This window comes from Podarcis liolepis (genome assembly GCF_965112155.1).
Source record: "Podarcis liolepis genome assembly, chromosome: 6".
NCBI lineage: Eukaryota > Metazoa > Chordata > Lepidosauria > Squamata > Lacertidae > Podarcis > Podarcis liolepis.
This window is the reverse complement of record NC_139559.1, coordinates 60,664,427-60,686,769: the sequence shown is the minus strand read 5'-3', so window position 1 is coordinate 60,686,769 and position 22,343 is coordinate 60,664,427. Positions and strand designations below refer to the sequence as shown.

Below are 22,343 nucleotides of genomic sequence, written 5' to 3'. Positions count from 1 at the left end.
CTTTTAGGTGTATTTATGGCTGTATAACAGTTTATACTAGTTTATAAATGGAGCCTATGCGGAATTGCACCATAGTACAAACTCAAGCCTGACGCCGCTTGATTTCCTTACCAAGTATCCTCATTATCTCCTCTTTCCTTCGTTCTCCGTTAGCAAGAGTTATGTGATGAAAGTGCTGAGATAAAGTAATGGTAAGGAGGATACCGCAAGTGGTATTTGAAAAGCAGGAATAATTTACTACGTGTCTGCTTTGTTTTACTTCCCTGTGTCTTCCTGTGGTGAAAGGAAATTCATCTTTTCTGGCAGACTCCAGCCTTTTTAGGCCTGAGAGCTCCCCAAGCACACTGGAGTGCAGGTAAATGGATGTGAGTCTCCATGAGTACAGTATTAGGAGCAAGGATTTAATGCTGTGTTTTGCTTGGTCTATCATGCCCAAACTACAAATAAGGCAACACACTTGTTTGCAAAAATTGCATCAGATGTAGCAGTAACCATAGGGCAGAACCCTTCCTTATGGGCATTTTGCCTGGAAGTTTACAGATGCATAATGCTTCAGCAGAGAAAAATGCAGTGATTGGAGTGTGAAACTTTGATTCTAACAGTGTTACTGCATGTGACATGGAGATAGGGGCTGAATGTGTAGATACATGAACAGGAATTGCTGGTAGTCATGTTGATCTTCTCAGCATGGTGCCATCTACATAATTTCTCCAATATTATGCATGTACCGTATTTGCTACAGGTTACAGCTCTGTGGTTTTGAGGTAGCCTTGAATATAAGTATGTTGGCCATTGGATCAGAGCCAGAACACTAGCTTCCTGGCAGTAGCATGTCTGCCATTTATAGGAAAGGAAACCAATGAGGCTAGGTGGTGGAAATCAGGGCTATGTGGGCAAACCAGTGGAAATGCGAGGTTGGGTCTGCCGGTGTGCCTGTACAGCCCCTAAGGTCCGGGCTACCTCCACCACCCATAAGCAACACCTATGGGAGTTTCCCCTAGAATGCAGTTTCCATCATCCCAAACCATTGGTCATGTTGGCTGGGGAGTTCAACAGTATCCAGAAGTTTCCCATTCCAGCCTAGAATATGAAACTGAAATAATCTTAAGACATATATGACTTGGTGAAAAGCAGGCTGCCTGAGAATGAATGGGATTTTTAACTTCCTTTCTAAGAGAAACTGGGAAAGCACTTTAGGTTATCCAATATTTTATATGGTTTTGTTAAAGTAAGTGGAAACTTTTTCATACCTGTGAACTCTGCCTGCCCAAGAAAACAGCTGTAAATGTCTTACGTTGCTTTTGCCAAAGTGAGGATAGGGGCTGGGTGACTTCTGCTAAATCATTTTTGCCAAACTGAGCAGTTAGTTTAGATTTCATCACTCTTCTAGAATGCATCCTACCATCTCTACATGCTAAAACTTCTGATACTCTTTTGTATCATTAGCTCTTCCCTTCTTTTATCCCTTTTTCAGCAACCCCACTTTCATGACTAGAAATTTGCCAAGTCACTTTCTTCCAGCACCCCATTTCACCTTATTACTTTTTTCCCCCTGAATTATGAAACAAAGGCACTACAGTGGTACCTCAGGTTACATACGCTTCAGGTTACAGACGCTTCAGGTTACAGACTCCGCTAACCCAGAAATAGTACCTCAGGTTAAGAACTTTGCTTCAGGATGAGAACAGAAATTGAGCTCCGGCAGCGTGGCGGCAGCGGGAGGCCCCATTAGCTAAAGTGGTGCTTCAGGTTAAGAACAGTTTCAGGTTAAGAATGGACCTCCAGAACGAATTAAGTTCTTAACCCAAGGTACCACTGTATAGTATTCCTTCCTATTCTTCTAAACAACAGTGCTCTTCCTTAAGCCCAACCACTCATCCTTACATTCCCTCCATCTTTTACTATTAACACATTATTATTATTTTTATTACTACTACTACTAGTAATACTTTGAATTACCTGCCCTTCACCCCATGTTTTCAGAGAGGGTAACAGCAATTTAAGAACTTAGACATTGCCACAATACATGGCAAGATCTAAGTTCTTTAGTTCTCTCCGTATTGTTGGCCTAAGAGATTGCAACTGCTTCATGAGAATGGAGTAGCACCAGAAGTGATAATGGGATCACCAATATTTGTGAGTCCATTGGCACATTTACAAACAGCAGAAACTGTTGTGGACACCACATACACACACCACAATCAAGAACACAATGCTACCTAGCCTATTGGCTACAATAGAATACTTCTCCTGAGTCTAATTTCAGTTGGGGAGGGGACTCTGCGGGCACAAAGGAAGGCCTCTGTGGCTGCACATGCACCCATGGATACCATATTAGCAAGCCCTGGTTTAATACAATGGACTGCTTTGACAAGTATTTATTAGAATGACTGTCTTTTAGCTTGCTTGCTCACAAATTCAAAATCAACATCTTTATTTCAGAATTGTGTGCAAATTAGAAATAACAATAACAAAAGAATCACTTAGAACAAAAATCAAGGGGCCTTTTGTCCATAAGCTGCAATTATACTTTAAAAAGTAATAATATAATTTCCTTTAAGAGGCAAAAGATTTTGTGACAAGTGGTAAGATATTTATGTAGCAGGAGACACAAGAAAAGTTAAGCCAAAAGGATGACTTGAAAAGTAACTAACAAATCCAGAAGTGGAACAACAGTATCAATGGTACGTAGAAAGACTTCATTCAAACTTTCCAACATTTAAATCGACAAAACAACCTCTCCTGCAATGCCATTAAAAAGCCATTACAGAATAAAATCAATTCACGTTAACAATAGTTTGAAAGGGTCTCCCACCTGTCATTTTACAACATAATATAAATTGCAGGATGCCACTCTTTGGGGGCAAGCCAACCTAATTCTCAGTAATATTTTGGAATAAAGAAGCCTTGAGAGTCACGGAAACCATAATGCAACACTACAAATGCTTGCCTAAAATACTGGAATGAATATTATCAAAATATTTACAGCTGCCGAAGCACTCAACTTCTGTAATCTCACACACACTACCTCGTACATTAAATCTGAAATGCAGTCTAATAATTTTTAAATACATACATACATGGAAGATAGCTTTGAAATCCTAAAAAGCCACCTGAGTGACTCTATTTACCTGGCTCCACTTCATGCCATCCACTTGACTGGCTACCACTTCCTGGAGACCGCCCTTGGCTTGTATAAAATGGCTCTTCACCAGGACTGTCCATTTCATCCTCTACAGATTTGAGGCGCTTTGTAGAGCTGGAATTGAAGGAAACACACACAGAGAGAGACATTAATGCAAGAACTAAAGTGAGACAAAATGTCAGGCTGCATTTTAGAGTTGCAGCTCTGGAGAACTTCCTTGCTCTGAAGCAGAGGTGATGGCAACTACTCTGCTTCTTCTGCCCTGTTAATCTTCTGTCTCCCTTGAGTGCTTTGCTCCACTCTTCCAGTCCTGTGTTTTGGAACAAAAGTCAACTCCTGCTTTCTAATAGCAGGATGTGTTCAGAGGCCTGTAGAGGCCTGGGAGAGAAGGTAAGGTATACTGGCTGAAGACTTGCTGGTGTTTTCAGTTCCGTTTGCCTTTTGGTGGCATGCGGAAAATCCGGGCCAACAATCCCACTTCCTCTACAGTCTAGTCCATAATCCATCATATTTATTTTGGAGACGGCCAACAAAGAAATGTAAGAGGATGAGAGCTTAAGCATGTGGGCATATATGTGCAAGAGTGTTTCCCTATAGTTTGTCACACCAGAGCCTAAGTGAACAGGGTGTTCAGACATAGTATTCAATCTGTAAAGGCCAACAGTACAGATGCTCAGTGTGTGAAACGGGACACTATGCATGTACATGCCTGTGGAGCTCATCCATGTAAGGTGGGGATCCTGATTGCCTCAAGATCTCCTCTTGCATAGAGGAACTGTATGTATGTATGTATGTATGTATGTATGTATGTATGTTGGTATGTACATAGAACTCCTCACGAGAGGATGGAGGAGGATGTGGCCACAGGGTGCAGGAGGCGGGTTGCCTGAACTCTGCTTATGTGACTTCCAGCTGCAAAGGTAAAGTATTTTAGAGCAGGTTGCATAGTCCAACCATTTCCATCCTTCTTAAGAATTCAGCTTTAGCAATAACTTGTTTGCACGGTGGCCCCATTTTCATTTTTACAGAGCTTCAGTGGTATGGGAGGAGGAGAATTGTTCTGACATTTATTCCATGAAGAAGTTTAATTTCATAGCAACTCTGTAAAAGCACCATGCACAAAGTGTTGCAGGTTGGAGTGTTCTCCTTTAGGGTTCCAGCCAGCCAGCTATTTCCTCTTCACTCCATTTCATTTCTTTCCCACTCCTCTAGCCTCGTTTCCATTCCTGTCTGCCCCAAAGTCAGTTAAGCTGCCCATAGCAAGCTCAGTCCTCATTGAACTACCGGTATGTAGCCCCGGCCCCAAAATGCCTTGAGTCTGCTGGCACCTCCCTCTTGTCTGTTGCTGGTGTGAATTTCAGTACGTAAGGATCCACTTATGAGGTTACTGTTAGTCTATGCAACAACTATAACTACAACAACTATAACAGCAGGAACTACTACAATTACAGCAGCAGCAGCTACAAGTAAGATGCTGCTACAAGTAAGATTTTCCATTCCATTTTAACATGGACTGGTCTTTTACGTGGAACAAAGTCATTACGTGATCATTATGAGTAAGGTTTTATAGTTCTCCCTCTCTTTCACATTAACAAACCATCACAGAATACAACTGGATAAGCAAAGCAAATTCTGTGGGAAATGAGGAAAAGATTGAGAGAACAAATTTGACATAAAGGCAGCTTCTTTGGGGAGCCAGAAAAGTGCTTTGAGGATTTTGCTAAATAGTGTGGCTAGGCAAGGAAATCATTGCTTGGAGATTATTCTCTCTCTCTCTCTCTCTCTCTCTCTCTCTCTCTCTCTCTCTTAGCAATTCCGAATTCACTTCATAAGCCAAAAAGATTTTTAACTTGAGCGATGCAGAGGTGAAACGCAGAAAGACTGTTACTCATCACTTGCCACATACATTCCTCCCTCATGTAACATTCAAGCAAAGCCTGAAAGGAAAGATAACCCTTATGCTGAGCTCTGAAGGTCAGTCGACTCGGACTCTGGCAGAGTAATGTGGGGAATTGCAGAGCCAGGAGCCCTCGGCTTCTTGAGCTATAGTATGAGGAACAGACTGCGGCTGGGAGGAAAAATGTCCTATTGAATTCACTTTCCAAGACAGGGTCAGCAGATATTACATCTATTGTCAGCTTTATAGAGTCTATTGCACATTTCTATGTACAAAGGAAGCAGAAACTCCCAAGGGTAAGCTACCTGACTAAACGTCCTATTCAGTGAGCCAGAGAAGGCTGTTTTCTGTATCAGAGATCTATTGCATTTGGATGGCGGTGGTAATAAAGTGCCATAATTCCTCTCAGGCGGAAGTCTTTATAGAGATAATTCACACTGAGTCTTCTTGGATTTTGCCATAGTAAGGATTTTCTTATTTGACGTTTGAAGCAAGATCTCTGTGGTATCAGAAGATACTAGAACTTGTATCTGAGAATAAAGTTTGCCTCTTCATTGTGCCTCCTATTTTAGACCCTTTGTTTACTGATACCCATGGAAGTCTATCCATGTATGAAGAAAAGTAGCTACAGTGGCTGTGTCTGGATGGGATCATAAACCATGGGTTATTGTGATGGGAATGAATTAATGCATGCCTCACGCTCACACGTGCCCTGTCTCCATCCACTATGGATGAGCGGGGGCAATAAGACACTTTTCTATTAATTTTAGATTATCCAAACCTGAAAATGTGTGGTTGCTACCAATCTGTTCCTGGTCACCATGCCAGAGAAGGAGGGAAGAATAAGCCTTGCAAAGGGTTTGTTCACACTGTTATGAACAGCTGAGGTGCAGGAGAGTGGGGGAGGGGTCAATCCTGCTCAATTTGGGTACATGGGAGAGTTCCCAAACCCAACCCTAAGCAGGTTGGAAACTGCTTCCTTGAGACTTCATAGCACTGAATCATCTAATGTCATTGTGATGCCAGGTGACTGACACGTAGGGGGCCCTACCCACTTGCTAAATTTGACTCATGATAAGGATCTGGCCCATGGAGCCAACAAGGTTCCCCACTGCTTTGGAACTAACAATTTATCATTACTCCCAAATGCAATAAACTAAGCTCATGAGGGCCAGACACTTAATTTTTCAAAACATTAAAATCAAGATTCTTAATATTCTGCCCATAATCCAGAAATGCAAAAAATAAAAATAAAAAAATTGTCGGAACCTGATCAAGGCATTTAAAATGTCGACACAATTCATTTTTGCCTACAACACGGTCCTTGCCTTGATAATCTCCCCAGCACTATAGTCTTAAGCTTATGTGCTTACAAGTAAATATTAGCAAAATCAATCAGAACATACTTTCATATAAAAATGTTTAGCTGTAAATAGCAAAGCTGTAAGTGGTAAGACATTTAAGGAGAAGTAACCTATGTGAGAGAAAAACCCAAATATATTGTGCAGTTATTAACTACTGGTGTTGTTTATAATTAGCTTCTTATCTGTGTAAGGTATTTGTAGAAGCATGCAAGAGTGACAACTGAGTTTTACTTTTAAGTACCATTTATAACCTGTCTATTCCTGTAATGGAAATAAGTGTAGCCTGATAAATGAATGATAATTGCCCAGTGCATTCACAAAAATGCCAAATTTGCAAATAAATATGCTGATTACTGCTATATAATAATAGTTTATTTGCCAACTTTCAGAATTTTGACTAAGTAAATAGTATATTCTCTTAGTCATCGCAAGTTATTAACCATACAGAGGTGTATTTGTAGAAAGTAAGCACAAACTCTTCATATTAGCTTCAGGTGTCAATATATTTTTAAAAATCTGACTGCAGCTGAGCAGAACCAAGGCTACTTCACACTACATTATTTTACATATCAATTCCGTGTAGGAGCAACTGGGTGCTCTGTCATGTGTAAACAATCCACATGCTTATCTCTGCTGAGTGTAACACATAGTGGGAAGATGCAGTAAGCCAGAGTAACCTATGTGAATAACTATATAAGCACATGTGTATTTAATATACTTTATCAGCTTGCACACATTACCTAACAGTGAAGTAATATCTTCAAAGGAAATGATCAAAAGTGGCAAGAATCATGGTAAAGAGAGACATGTTTGCTAAGGTTCTGAAGGAAAGAGCTGGCCAAGGTCTAATGGAGAGCTGGCAATCACTTGACTAAGGCCCAGATCATGCAAGGTGCAGAATTTGTACTGGCATTGTTGAAATTACCAAAGTTGTACGGGAAATTGCCTCCAACAAAAAGCCAACTCCATGAAACTGCCTCTGCACTGTTGTGTTTCAAGCATCAATCACACTGCTATTAGCACATCTAAATTAAATTGGGTCTAATCCAGGAATACTCAGTTTGTGAACAACTGCTCAAGTGGCTGGTTGGGTGAGAACACGTCTAATGGAACTGAGAAGGCCATGCAAATGCATAGCAGACACCCGTTTGGTTACAAACCTATTCAAGGGATCTGTTGGACTTTTATCATTCTTTTTTATGTACAAAAATGAGCCCAACAGAGTAGTCATGACTTTCATTGACAAACCATGTAACATTATCATGTGGAATGTCACTCCACTATCTGAGCCCTGGAGAACTGTAATATCACAGCATAATGTTTGGTTATTGCAGCAAGCGGACCCTTCTGAAGTAAACTGGTACTAGAAAATATAATTAATGATCAGTCTGTGAGTGCTTAGAAAAAGATACTCTGATTATTAGGACACCAGATTGGGATAGGAAGCCAATGCTGCTGAAGATTTGGGATTCAATAATACTTTAACAGATTGGAGAACTGGGCCAAGACTAACAAAATGAATTTCAACAGGGATAAATTTGAGGTTCTACACTTACGCAGGAAGAACTAGTTGCACCAATACAAGATGGGGGACATCTGGCTTACCAGTAGTACATGTGAAAAAGGTATAATAATAATAATAATAATAATAAATTTTATTTATATCCCGCCCTCCCCAGCCGAAGCCGGGCTCAGGGCGGCTAACAGCACTAAAATAGTGCAACATTATAAAAACATCATAAGAATTAATTAAAATCAAAATTGATGGCAACCATAAACTAAAGTATTGTAAAGATTGCCAAAGGAGGGAGTCAGGCTGTGCCCTAACCAAAGGCCTGGTGGAACAGCTCTGTCTTGCAGGCCCTGCGGAAAGATGTCAAGTCCTGGAGGGCCCTTGTCTCTTGTGACAGAGCGTTCCACCAGGTTGGAGCCGCAGCCGAAAAAGCCCTGGCTCTAGTTGAGGCCAGCCTAACCTCTCTGTGGCCTGGGACCTTCAAGATGTTTTTATTTGAGGACCGTAAGTTCCTCTGTGGGGCATACCAGGAGAGGCGGTCCCGTAGATACGAGGGTCCTAGGCCGTGTAGGGCTTTGAAGGTTAAAACCAGCACCTTAAACCTGATCCTGTACTCCACCGGGAGCCAGTGCAGCTGGTATAGCACCGGATGAATGTGATCTCGCAGCGAAGACCCCGTAAGGAGTCTCGCTGCGGCATTCTGCACCCGCTGGAGTTTCTGGGTCAGTCTCAAGGGCAGCCCCACGTAGAGCGAGTTACAATAATCCAGTCTGGAGGTGACCGTCGCGTGGATCACAGTGGCTAGGTCAGGGCGAGAGAGGTAAGGAGCCAACTGCTTAGCTTGGCGGAGATGAAAAAATGCCGCCTTCGTTATAGCTGCAATCTGCGCCTCCATGGAGAGGGAGGTATCGAAGATTACACCCAAACTCTTAACGGACGGTGCTGGCACTAATTGCACCCCCGCAAGAGATGGGAGTTGCCCCCTCAATCCCATATCGTCCCGTCCCAGCCAGAGGACCTCTGTCTTCGAAGGATTTAACTTCAACCGGCTCCCACGTAACCATCCAGCCACAGCTTCCAAGCATCTGATCAGTGTGTCTGGGGCCGAGTCAGGATGGCCATCCATCAACAGATAGAGTTGGGTGTCATCAGCATACTGATGGCAGCCTAGCCCAAAACTCCGGACAAGCTGGGCGAGGGGGCGCATAAAGATGTTAAAAAGCATCGGGGAGAGAATCGCACCCTGAGGCACTCCACACACCAAGGAGTGGCGGGATGACAGTTCCCCCCCAAGCGCCACCCTCTGTCCCCGACCAGAGAGAAACGAGCGCAGCCATTGAAGGACTGTGCCCTGGATCCCCATGTCGGCGAGGCGGTGGTCCAGAAGTTCGTGATCGACCATGTCGAAAGCTGCTGACAGATCTAGAAGAATCAGCAGCCCCGACCCGCCTCGATCCAGCTGTCTACGAAGATCATCTGTTAGGGCGACCAGAGCCGTCTCGGTCCCATGACCAGCGCGGAAGCCGGACTGGAATGGATCCAGAGCCGATGTTTCATCCAGAAACCTACCAAGCTGTTCAGCAACCGCTCTCTCAATCACCTTACCCAGGAATGGAAGATTCGAAACTGGGCGGTAATTGGATAGATCTAAGGGATCTAATGATGTTTTCTTATATAGATGTCATGATAGACCACAAGCTTAACATGAGTCAACAGTGTGATGCAACAACGACAACAAAAAGCAAATGCTATTCTAGACTGCATCAACAAAAGTATAGTGTCCCGCTGTATGTTGCCTTGATCAGACCATGCCTGGAATACTGTCCCCAGTTCTGGGCACCATAATTTAAAAAGGATATTTGTTCTAACACTGTTTGGGGAAACTGACTGGACCTGAGGGATAGCTCAGTTAGTAGAGCATAAGACTTCTAATTTTAGGACTGTGGGTTCGAGAGCCATATTGGGTGAAAGATTCCTGTATTGCAGGGGGTCGGACTAGATGACCCTAGTGGTATCTTCCAACTCTACAAGTCTGTGATTCTACTTTTAATGAAAGGACTGGTGCTGAACTGTTTTTATTGTAACTACTTGTATGGTTTTAATTGATGTTTAGTATATGTGTGTGTGCATAGATGGAAGGATGGATGGATGGATAGACAGATAGATAGATAGACAGACAGATAGGCAGGCAGGCAGGCAGGTAGGTAGGTAGGCAGGCAGGCAGGCAGGCAGACAGACAGACAGATATAGTTATAATTCTATCAATGTTTAATTTTTTTTCGACATTTTTAGCTTTTAAAAAAATCTGTAGGCCACCTTAAGTCCCTGTCAGGGATAAAGGCATGGTATAAATAATAAACAAACAAACAAACAAACAAACAAACAAACAAACAAACTGTAAAGATATATTACTTCTTAGACAACAGGTTGCATTACGTTGCAAGAAAGGAGATTGAACAGCAGGATCCAGATAAATCAGTAAGGGCATTAACAGAGAGACCAATGCAAGTTTGAGGAATTGCCCTTTAGAAATCAACTTACAGATACAGCTTTAGGAATTTAGTGACTTAACCAAGCAGGTGATTTTTTTAGTCTGGGTTCCTATAAGTCTTGATTTTGAGGCTTAGATGCTAATTTGCAGCAAGGATATTTTTTATTTCATACTGTGGTCCTTTTCTTAAGAAAAGGATTTACAAGTGATTTTCCAAGAGATTGGATTTACAAGTACGCCCAAAGCCTGTTGCCATTTTGAATGATATTAATGATCCAGATTGATTTTTTTCTTTCAGCTAAAGTGGATCAGTCATTTGACAGGCATGATAAGAAATGGCTCCTTATTTACATCAACATTAAGCAGAAGAAAAATCTATTGTATAACTCTGCAAAGCGCCAGAGTGTATATGGGTGCCACTTTATTTTTACAAAGGATCAGTATCTCAGGCAGAATATGTCAGGCAACATAAGCACTAAATGACAGCATTACTCATTTTGAAATGTCCATGTAGTCAGGGGGATTGAACCATAACCCAATATCATGCACAGATCAAATTACCTGGTAGAGGAAGTGCTTGGTAGGGATCTCCTCATTGCTCCTGGGCTCATGCTATAGTATGAGGAACTTTCCAAATCTGAGAGTGAGAAATTAGGCCCTGTTCCGGCAGCTATCGGTGCTGGGAAAACAAAGGAAAGGAAGTAAGTAAGTGATGTGGAAAAGGAAGAATTACATTTCAAACATTCACTTTCACCTTAATGACCTACCAGCATGTAGGTAGTAAGGTATGAGTTAATTGGCACTGTAATCAGCAAGATTAAAAGTTCATTATGCAACTTTATGATTAAGGTCTTCTTTGAAGGTCTTTTACTGATGGCAAAGTCTGATTTTGTACCATCATGTATTTCAATGGCTTCAGAAACTGTAGGAATGCTTCTTCTTCTTATATCTGTTTCCTCATGTCTGGCATTACTGAGCACCTTAGCAATGTTCTCCCAAGCATTTCTCAGTGTTTGCTGTCCTGTGCACATGATAAGGTCTTCCTTTGTTACATTTTTCTCTTGACTTTTACAAATGTGTGTAATGAGCTAGTTTTTCACAAAGATATTACGAAGTCCTTTCTCTGCAGTGTTAAAAACAGAAGGTCATGAATCTCTTGCCATCAATAATATGGATCTGGTATCATCCACATAAGAAGTTGCTAAAGGCCTTTCTAGAGATTTTTTTATTACGCAATAAATATGCAGCTGTTACTTGGTTGTTGAGGGGGATCCAAAGCCTTCTCTCACCTGTTGTAAAGAAACAGCATCCCCCCAACACTTAAACAACAATTATTATTTTTTGCTGCCATTATATGAACAGCTAGTGCAATAGTGAAACTGTAGAATCCTGTAATCCTGAACTCAGACTAGAATGAAGGGGAAGACACACTTCAATCTTGACATGAGTTCGGGATAACAAGCAGAGAGGCAGCAGCTTCATCCTCTGCAATTCAGCAACTGCCTCCATTGCTAGGAGGAATCACCAGGCAATCCCCAGCCAGGCAATAAACAGACAAGGCCAGGATGAGCCAGCTGGTGTTACCACAGTTCACCCTCAACAGTAACTTTATGTATATTTCCTGTGCCAGTTATGGATTGATCTGGGAGAAAAACAGACAGCTCCTCTCCTCCCTTTCCAGGGGCTCCAGGAGTCCGTTAACTGCTTCATGACATCCTGTGGCATAAAATCAGAGCCATTCCCAAGAATGTATTACATGACAGCAGACCACATATCAGTTTTCAAAGTGTTATTTTATTTAAATCTCCATTTCCTCCAGGAGTTAAAAGCAATGTGTGCAATCTCCCCGTTTTTATCTTCGCTACCAGTGAGTTAGATTAGGGTAAGATGCAATGATTGGCTCAAGCCCATCAAGTCACCAATGGGTGTGAGTGGGTGCCATATACTTGTTTACCCAGCGTGCAAAATGTCTTGGGCCACTGAACGGAGGCAAGTCATGTTGGGTGTAATAGCCAAACCATAGTTAGGGCATTAGATCTAAGCCAGATTCCCAATTCTGGTTTCAAGGGCAAGTGGAAACTATAGTTTGCTAATTTGGATCTAACAATGACCTAAGGTCTGCCAAACAAGGAAATCAGGGTTTGAATCAGGTGGAGGAAGCATGCAAGCCTAAGAATAGCCAAACCGATGGTTTGACACTGTGCATGAAGCAACTCATTGCCTGCATAAATGATTTGCATATGTGAAATATCAAAGTACTACAATTCTCATACATCTAATACATTCAGCAAGTGGCAAGCAATCAAGGTTGATTTACATGTTCCTTTAGCGTGTCCATGGCCAACAAGGGCCGTCTCTGTAGCTAATTGAGAAGAACTGGTTGGAGGACTGTCTTTAGCATATGCACCACTGGCGTGCAAAGATCCGCCTAGCGCCCCCAAATTTAGTTTAGTCGTTCCCAATTTTTTTAGGGGCGGTGAACTCAAAGTTGTTGAACTTTTTCTGGGAGTGGGGAAGCCAAAGTTGTTGACTTTTTTTGGGGGGGAGGAAAATTGCTCACCTGTAACAACGACACAGCGGAAATACAGTGGTACCTCGAGTTAAGTACTTAATTCGTTCCGGAGGTCCATTCTTAACCTGAAACTGTTCTTAACCTGAAGCACCACTTTAGCTAATGGGGCCTCCTGCTGCTGCCGCACCGCCGGAACACGATTTCTGTTCTCAGCCTGAAGCAAAGTTCTTAACCTGAGGCACTATTTTTGGGTTAGCGGAGTCTGTAACCTGAAGCGTATGTAACCCGAGGTACCACTGTAACTGCTTTTGTTTCCTGACTCATTGGGAATATTTGACACTACGGAGTAACAGAGCAAAGGGTGGGGGGACTTTCTCTCCATTGCTTTTCACTACCGCCGATCAAGAGGGACCGGTATACAGTAGGTATACACTTGGTGCCCCCCCAGAGTACATTTGGTGCCCCCCAGAATCTGGTGCCTGGGTGCCCCACACCCCTTGCACCCCTGGGTAAAGACGGCCCTGACGGGTTGCCTCCTGTACAACTGTGACCGGGGCAGGAAACCTGGTGTCCTGTCGATGTTCTGAACCTCAATTCCCATCATCCCTGCTGAATGGCCACATGGGCTGGGCTGATGGGAGTTACAGAACAGTATAGTTGGAGGACATCAGGTTGCCAACCACCGCCTCTGTGCAATGCCACTTTAGCTGCATATGCACAAATGTCTGTTTGCAGTGCTAGGATTAAAGTGGTGCTATAAACATAACATTGCCTTATAGCAAGTCCATCCAGCCCAGTTGACAGTGTTTACTGGCAGAGGCTTTCTGGGGTCTTGGGCAGAGGTGCTTTCCAGCATTTATCAACTGAGAGCTTTCCACATGTAGAGTATGCAATATGCTAAACTGCAATCTTCAGCTGAGGAGCAACTATGTACTTAGTGTTTTACAGACTGCAGCTGAAGTACAAGAATAATGGGCAATACAAAGAACAAAATCCTCACACAGCTTACTTATATAGTTCTCATGTAAACTATGGCGTACTCTCAGCCGTGGTTTAAGGACAGCCACTGAACTGAGATGCATTGATAGCAATGCATTTTTAAAAGCACAGGATGGAAGGAGTGCAATGATATTAAAATGGGAGCCAGCCTTTAATGATCTTTGGAAGAAATTAACTTGGGAAATAATTTACAAGAACACTCTAAACTCATTTGCTGTCTTCCTTTAACTACAATATGCTTCCTGTGCAACGGGTGAATGAAACTTTAAAAAAACCCAACCATTGTAAAATTAACTCATTTTATCAATTTGTGCTGTCTGCTAGAGTTTCCTGACAGCAGAGACAAGAGGCTGTAAAACTGATGAATTTGCATGGAAAAAGAAACCAGTGTAAGTAATTTGTGTAAAAGGTAACACGGACATGGACTGCTATAATTCAGACACCCTGCGGATAGCAAACTGCTGCAGTGTGAGCAGTTATGGGTTAGAAAAATGACCACACTGCAGTCAGTCTGACTTGAATGGAAATCAATCATAAAGGTACACTCTGCAGCATCCACTCTACAGTTTTAGCAGTCTTGGCCAAACTTATTTGTGCTTTTAAAAGCCTTTGCTTGATAAATTTTCATTCACACAAGACCTATGGAAGTCCAAACTGAAAGGTTAATAATGTCTTTTCGAAGCAGGTACATAGAAATCTTGCTCCCAAGCCACTATAATATTTATTAAACAGGATTATTGAAGACAGAAAGTGTGTGGAGGGGGGAATGATACACAGCCCAAGTCTATGCATGTGTACTCAGAAGTAAGTCCTACTATATTCCTATGGTATTACTTTATTAATTTACTCCAATCAGCATCTGTTTCTCTGTGTTCTCATTTTACTAGGCTTAGCTCTCTTAAATATAATTGTTCCTCATGAAGAAAATACTTTTGGAGATATGCAGATATCAAGGGAGGCAGGCGGAGAAATAGGTCTGCATGAACTTAGCCGAATACAATGTGAGAAAGAGTAAGGACATGATAGGGAATAGCAACTCATGCTATAGGTAGTATTTGTATTTGTTACTTTACTACATTTATGACAATTATATTTTTATCCCACCTTTCCTCCAAGGAGCTCAAGGCGGTGTACATAGTTCTCCACCCCATTTTTCCTCACAACAATCCTGTGAGCTAGTCTAGGCTGAGGGTGAGTGACTAACCCAATGTCATCCAGGGAGTTTCATGTAGGAATAGGAATTGGAAACCTGGTCTCTCAGGTCCTAGTCCAACACACTTAACACTACACTACACTACACTACACTACACTACACTACACTACACTACACTACACTACACTGTGACTTACTTGGAATTTAAGCACTTAAGTACAACTTTTATTACATAGTACTAGACTCTTTTTGAAGAGATAGATGGGATTGACTATTTTTTCAACTGGCTCGGCTGGTTTTTCAGTTTTGGGGTTGTTTTCAGAAATAACAATAATAGTATTAATTCTATCCCAACCTTCCCCGCAAAGGAGTCCAGGGTGCAAACACCAAAGTGGTAAAAGACAACAACAACAACAACAACAACAACAACAACAACAACACCCATACAGCATATGCAAAGGTCAGGGTTTATGGGAGCCCAACAACACTTGGAGTGGACACAGGTTTTCTACTACTGCCCCAGATGAACAGAACCTTTTCTATGGGTTCTGTCCTTTTCCCCTCTGCAAGACTCTAGTCTTGACCCCATCAGGCTCCAACCATGGGCTCAAAGAGTCACAGCTTCTCTTAAGAAACCTTGGAAAATCGGGATAGAAAATTCTTCATTTGTAGGTTCCTAAGCACCTCACTTAATTTTTGTGGTAAAAGACACATAACCTGCTTCATACTGTAGCATATGTGCAGAAGGTAAGACTTCTGAAAGCAAAATAAACACATTAATCAGAAGCTTCTCTTTATAGTTAAAATGTGGGTCCTCGCCATACAGAGAACTAAGAATGAAAGCTTTTCCTATTATGCAATAAAATGGTCCAGAATGTGCACATTTAAAAGGTTCTACAGAATTTTTAATAAGTGAAGCAGGATCATGGTAGGAGCAACCCAACGTCATAAACGTTAGTAGCACTAGGAGAATTGTTTATTGATGGAATGAAATAGCTTCTCTCCTCTGTATTTGTGTGTTTAACTGGCAATAAAGGGCTTTGTGTGCCCATTTTCAAGTTACTTATCTTTGTAAGCACCATTTTTCAACTAATCATGTAAGGGACAAGGGAAGCCTGTATCCAGGATGTGTTTAGAACTTGGTTAACTTTTCTCCATTCCCTGGGAAGAAAGGAGGCTGAAACTGCAAAGATGTGTGTTTTAACTCTGAGGCTGAAATACACAGTTGTCTGCTTTACCTTTTTGTGTTAAAGCTTACAAGGACAGACAAAATATCATGGTAGAAAAGGAGGCAAGGACGCTGGCCTTCTGCCATCGTAAGTCCATCTGCCAAATATGTCTATAGACCCATTATAGCTAGAAGGACTCAGCAGTTTCTTTTGCAGAAATGCTTCATTCTGGTTGCCCCCAAGGTGCAACTGAAATCTCTGGCTCAACTGAGCTAATCCCTCTTCCAGAGTGCAGAGGTTTTCCACATGCTAGAGGTGGAAGGTACAAATAGCCATATGAAGAACTGGACCATTAAGTCGGCAATGATAATCTTCAGTGATCCCACCATTTATTTATTTATTGTAGCCAGCATATAAACTGGCAGCTATATTTCAAAACTAGGAATCCCAATTTTCATTCTTTGGAATATGTTTTTGAAAGAGAAGGCTTGTAGGCTTTGTAGTTTTAGGGACATTTGAAAGAATGAAAGCAGTGTCCACAAAAGATTCTAGGAATGGCTGTATGTTCTGTGACATGCATTAGTATCTGTCTCAAAAGCTTGGCTTAAAAAATCCTCTCCTTCGCTTTATGATGTGAACCCTGGAGAACCTGTTTTAATTATGCTCCTTTTACAAAGGAAGAATTCTGTTTTTAAAATCTAGTTTCTTTACTGAGTGGCATTTAGGGTAAGGAAGCTACACAGAAGATGTTATACCATGGAACCATACTAAAATTCCATGTGTTCTCCAGCACAAAGACTCCAGAAACAACCATTGTCAAGATTAAGAAAGGATACTGAAATCTAGGGAGATATCTCTAAATGTTTTGCATCGATTCCAACCCAATGAATAGCCCACCTGTACAAAGATCCCATTTGAAATGGATATCTGGACAAAATGAACACACAGTAAGGTAGCTTTACTGAAGACTTAGTCTCTCCTTCAAGCTCTCCTTTGATTGATGTGTGTAAAGTTTGTCTAACTGAACTAATGCTGCCTTGGGATCCAGTTTCAGCTGACTAGGTGGTCTGGTCACAAACCTTCCCTACACATGGGATACATTTCAATCACTGGGAGTGCCATATGAATCTGCCTGAGTCACCCCAGTCCAAAGGTTCCAAAAAATATGCTACTATCAGTACTATTAAATCTTTGCCATTTTATTAATAAAAATCATTGATATATGCAAATAAATAATTGGAAAAAATAGTTTGAGTATTTGTCTAATGTGATGCAATGATCAGAGGGAAGAACAAGACAAGCTCAAGTTCAAGTCCCCATTCAGCCAAGGAGCTGAATAAATGTTGGCCACTTGTCCTACCTCACAGGTTTGTTCTGAGGATCTGCATTTGAGTAGGAGACCCAAAGATATTTACCTGGAGCCATTTCTTTTGGAATTTTTTTTTTAACCCAACCAGTATTTATTAATTTTTAAATTATGTTTCATGGGGAACCATGTAGCTTTTATTTTTATACACAGTATTCCACCTTGTTATTTTTTGTAGATTTTTTCTAGATTTTTTTATAGGCTTTGTATAATAATTACAAAAATGTCACTAATTCTGTCTATTCCTTCTCTGCTGCATCCTACTCAGCACCAACAGCTAGACCCCTATGGCCCTAGCCCTACTGGGATGATGCTTTCATTTTATTTTTTAACCAATTAGAATGTTCATAAGCATTTCCATAACACTTCAGCACCTGAGACAATGGCATCGGAGGGCTAATTTAAATCAGATGAAGTCAGATCTCTTACAGTTAGCAGCTCAGGAGGTTTTAAAGGAAGGAGGCCGTGTTTATATCAGTTTTGCTGTTGTTGTATTTACCTGTTTCACTGTGGCAAGTTGGCAAAAGCCCCCATTTCTGGAAATCAACATGATCTGTGCTCTAATTAGGCACTTACTTAATCTCTTTAAAAGTGTGAAGATTATCCAAAGAAGGATTTGACTTCACAAATAGATATATAGATATTTTGATAACTACAGCAGCAAAGTGATGGTGTCTCTAGGGTTAAATGGAGGTAAACCTGAGGAACAAGCGTGCCTTTTAACCAGCTAGCCTTTTCATAAACTGATTAGTAAGCATGAAAGGAAGAAGTTGTGGGAAATGTGGCTGAAATCTGTGGCTAGGCCTTTATCTGCTGTAGACTGTTATGTTAGCTTTTGTAGCAAAGCCTTGTAGAATATCACAGATATTAAATGTGTGGTGCTCATTTTAACATTACTAGTGCAGTATGTTATTGACCAGCTAATTATGCTGAATTCCATTTATAAACATAGCTAACCACTAAGTTTATGGAGACTTTTTGTGCTGCTTTAATAGGATATTGATTGAGAGCAAGGTTTGAGTGGGCGGCCATTGAATTGTGTAATGGCATACAAAAGGCAAGGTCACTGCAACGGTTGATTCTAAGCCTGCCGTCTATTTTGTATTATAATTTTTCTTTTTTCGCGTCTGCCTTTTCATAGCCAAACTCGGGTTGTAGCCTGTGGGCAGTAGTGCTTTGCTATTGAATATGAACTTAGCTTCTTTAGCGTTTAGTTTCATGCTGCTGATTTTTAACTACTCCTCTTACAATATTGATTAGCACAGCGGAAAACTCAAAGGCTTGTGCAAGGAGAAACAGTGTAGCTATCTTGCAGCAGAATATAAGAGATACAACCCTTCAAAATACTGGCTGGTCAATCATCTTTCATTCAGCACTTCTCATACAAAATCAGCTCCTAGCTGAGATTGCGTTTGTATGAACAATCCTGAACACCGCTTAAATTGAAATGAAGTCAGTGACAGTTGAGAAGGTTGCATAATTTCACCAAATTATTCAATATAATACAACAGGTGAAGCCTTTCCACTAGTGGTTAACTAGTTAAAGAGGGGGAATTGCATAACCGCAGGCACTCTATCATGATTTTATTTATTCCAAGCACAGTAAGAGGTTCTGAGCCAAACCACAAAGGTCCCTGGCTAAGGTCATACCCTGTTTGCCATTTCTACCTAAAAGTGCTCTGGCACTCATATTTATTGACTAGTGACTAATTGCCGGTAGCCATTCTACATTTTCAGGTTTCAGCTATTGAGAAAACTGCTGCTGCTCTGGATCCAGGGATCTGTTGCAACAGGCTGCATGATCCTAAGGTCTGCTTAAATCACTCTATACACACAGGTCTGGTTCGCAGAACACAGTAACCCAACCTTACCATGTGGATGTTGCAGGTATCCAAAGGGGAACGCGTCACTCTGCTCCTCCCTGACCTTTGCATGCTGTACTGAGCTAATCCAAGATTTCACTTAGCATGTTGTCCAAACCCAGGCCCATGATTAAGCTCTCTCCTCGCTAACCATAAGCTGTAGTCAAAACCAAACCATGGTTAGAGCTTGTGGTTAGTCTGGACAGAACTTAACCACAAGCCTGCGTTTGGATGACATGCCAACTTGCTCAGTGCAGCAAGCAAATAAAAAAGATCAGGGAAGAGCAAAGTGCTCCAAGTTCCTTTTTGCAAGCCCACATGTTTGTGTGGTCCTGGTAAACCAAAAAAACAAACTGTGCCTTTCCTGCCAGCTTTCAGCAGTGTGAATAATTCAGGGCATGATTCAGTTAATGAGTTCCGTCAATGGAAGCCTGAGCAATGACTTTCGCCTGTGCAATGGAGCTTTCCCATCTCTCCTTCCTCAGTATGCCCCACACCCCTGAAATTGGCTTGGGGGCGGTCAAGAAAACCCCCAGAACAGTGCGTGAGTGGAGGGGAGGAGGGAACCATTCCATATGACAAGCTGAAATGCTTGCACTGGCAAAACAATTGACACAGTATGATGTTGAATCCCTCTCCTTGTTTCTTGCTTCCACAGAAATGACCATGTTAAATCCCTGTGTATGTTAATTTCCCAACAACATTACATTCTAGTCAGGAGGCTTCGGTGCCTCAAACTAGATTTGTTGGATTTTTTGTAGAATCAAATATCTTAAGCCAGAGATAAACTGTGTCAACTTCCATCCTGACCACTTTATAGCAGACTGGGATCAATGATGATGATGATATTACCCTATACTTGCTGGTCTCAGGACAGTTCACAGGATAAAATCAAAATATAAAACTACATAATCAAAATAAAAACAACAACAACCCAATAACCCCCCCCCCCAAGGTTCTACCAAGTTCAAAACTGCAATGGCAGTAGTCACAACGTACCACCAGTTCACTGGGACCTCTTTGTTGCAATACCTTTTGCTCCCTCCCATCCTGCACTTTCAGCCTCTGTGATACAGCCCCAAACCAGAAATCTGTCTAGCCTTACAAAATCTTCAGGTCAAAAGGTGATAAAAGAGGAGGTTTGACCTTCCAAGGTGATTGTGGGGAGTCATGCTGTACATGAGAGCTCGCTGCTTTATTGCTTTTTAAGCAATAATGATTCATGCTGTACAGTAGTTGAATTATTGCAAGTTTCAAACACTAGGGTGCCACCTTATGCCAATCTAAAACATACATTCCATTTTAGTTTCCTATTGCCAGAGACGCTACATACAATTCACCTGTTTGTGTGACAGTGAAACAGATTGTTCTCTGTTGCTTTAACGGAAGAGTCTAACCAAAGGCTGCACACCTAGACAGTCAAATGCCAGGCAGCAGTACCACAAGATTCACTTTTTCCTAGGTTTTCTAGTTGCAATAAATTATATCATCCTTGTTGTGTTTGGTTTACTGTTTGAATAGACTGATTTATAAAGTAAGATATTGACTAGAAGTTTAATAACTAGAGCAGGTGAAAAATAAGCTTATTAATTTGATGTGTGGATATGAGTAGTGTGGATGCGTGTGTTTGAGTGGGGAGGATCCCTCTGTCAGTACTTTAAAATTATTGCATCAACACGAGGATCTAAGTGTGACCAGATGGGCATATAGATCTCTAATGTACACAGAGATCTCCATTTAGTTTAATGGGATAGTGATCCATATGTGTAATAAACTATGCATATAGATTGGCACCTTCCACTGAAATGAATATGGACATTTCTCTGAATATGTGTTGGAGCAAATGAAAAATTAAGCCCCCCCCCCCCCGAATTAGAGAAAAGTCTGGCAAAAGCATTCCTAAAATGGCAGTAATAATTAACTGGAGTTAGATTATGATTTAAATGTAGTTTTTCACTGGAGATGAAAATCAGCAAGGCACTAACTTCTTGAGCCCTGGGACAATGGAGTCCATTTCTCCTTGGACTGTCTGGATTATGTCATAGTAAAATACAATCAAGGAACCTTTGATCAATTGAACAGGGTGGTGACAGGTACTCCTAATTCACTGTTGTTAGTGAATATTGACAAACTGGTAATGATCATACTGCAGAATGTCATTCAGACCAAGAATATTAGCATTCTTTAAAGGTCAAAAGCAATAGCTTCATAGAGACAGAATTCCATACAATTCCAGCATCAGATACTTCACATTCTACATAGAATGACCGTATATTTCAGCACAAGAATCATTATTTTCAAAAAGACTGGGCATGACCCCATATTTGTGCATGAATCTGTATTTAAAGGTTGCTAAACCACTGGTTGTATAAATCATCAGTGTTACATCAAACAGATATTGCACATGCATGTACACAGGTGGTGCAAATGCAAAGCCTATGCTATTGTGCATTAAAAGACCGACTGTTTAAAGTTTGGTTAAACATTAACGTTCTAATTTCAAAAATGTAGAAATGGGCTCTGAAAATATTTGCAATGTGACGCAACTGTTCTCAAACTGTGGGTCCTGACACATCGGTGAGCTCCGACCTGTTCCTAGGTGTACTGAACAATCAGCATTTGTTTCCCCTCTATTCTGAGGGCAAATGGATAAGAGCCAGCCATTTATACCTTCTTCCACTAAGCCTGTCAATTCTCGAGCACATTCTACACAGAAACATATATGCAAAGTTATACCAACTTTCTAGCCCTCAGGGTTCCTCGTAGTTGGTCACCCAGCTCCTCTCTGCTTCAAGTCACAGTGTAGAAGTGTTTTTGTGTGTGTGTGATAACATCTTTATTGTGCTTTATGTAAATGGCTTAGGCAGGCATG

At 41.4% G+C, this 22,343-nt stretch overlaps 1 protein-coding gene across 18 annotated transcripts in view; it reads right to left on the bottom strand.

The window, feature by feature from the left end:
- The window catches only part of NFIA (nuclear factor I A), a 443,145-nt gene that overhangs the window by 82,450 nt on the left and 338,352 nt on the right, over window positions 1-22,343 (bottom strand). For all 18 annotated transcript variants that reach the window (XM_083510331.1, XM_083510336.1, XM_083510327.1 and 15 more), the window contains exons 5-6: window positions 10,972-11,089; window positions 3,132-3,259 (exon numbers count right to left, since the gene is read on the bottom strand). In XM_083510331.1, coding sequence (XP_083366457.1) covers window positions 3,132-3,259; window positions 10,972-11,089 — 246 coding nt within the window. The remainder of the gene's footprint in view (window positions 1-3,131; window positions 3,260-10,971; window positions 11,090-22,343) is intronic.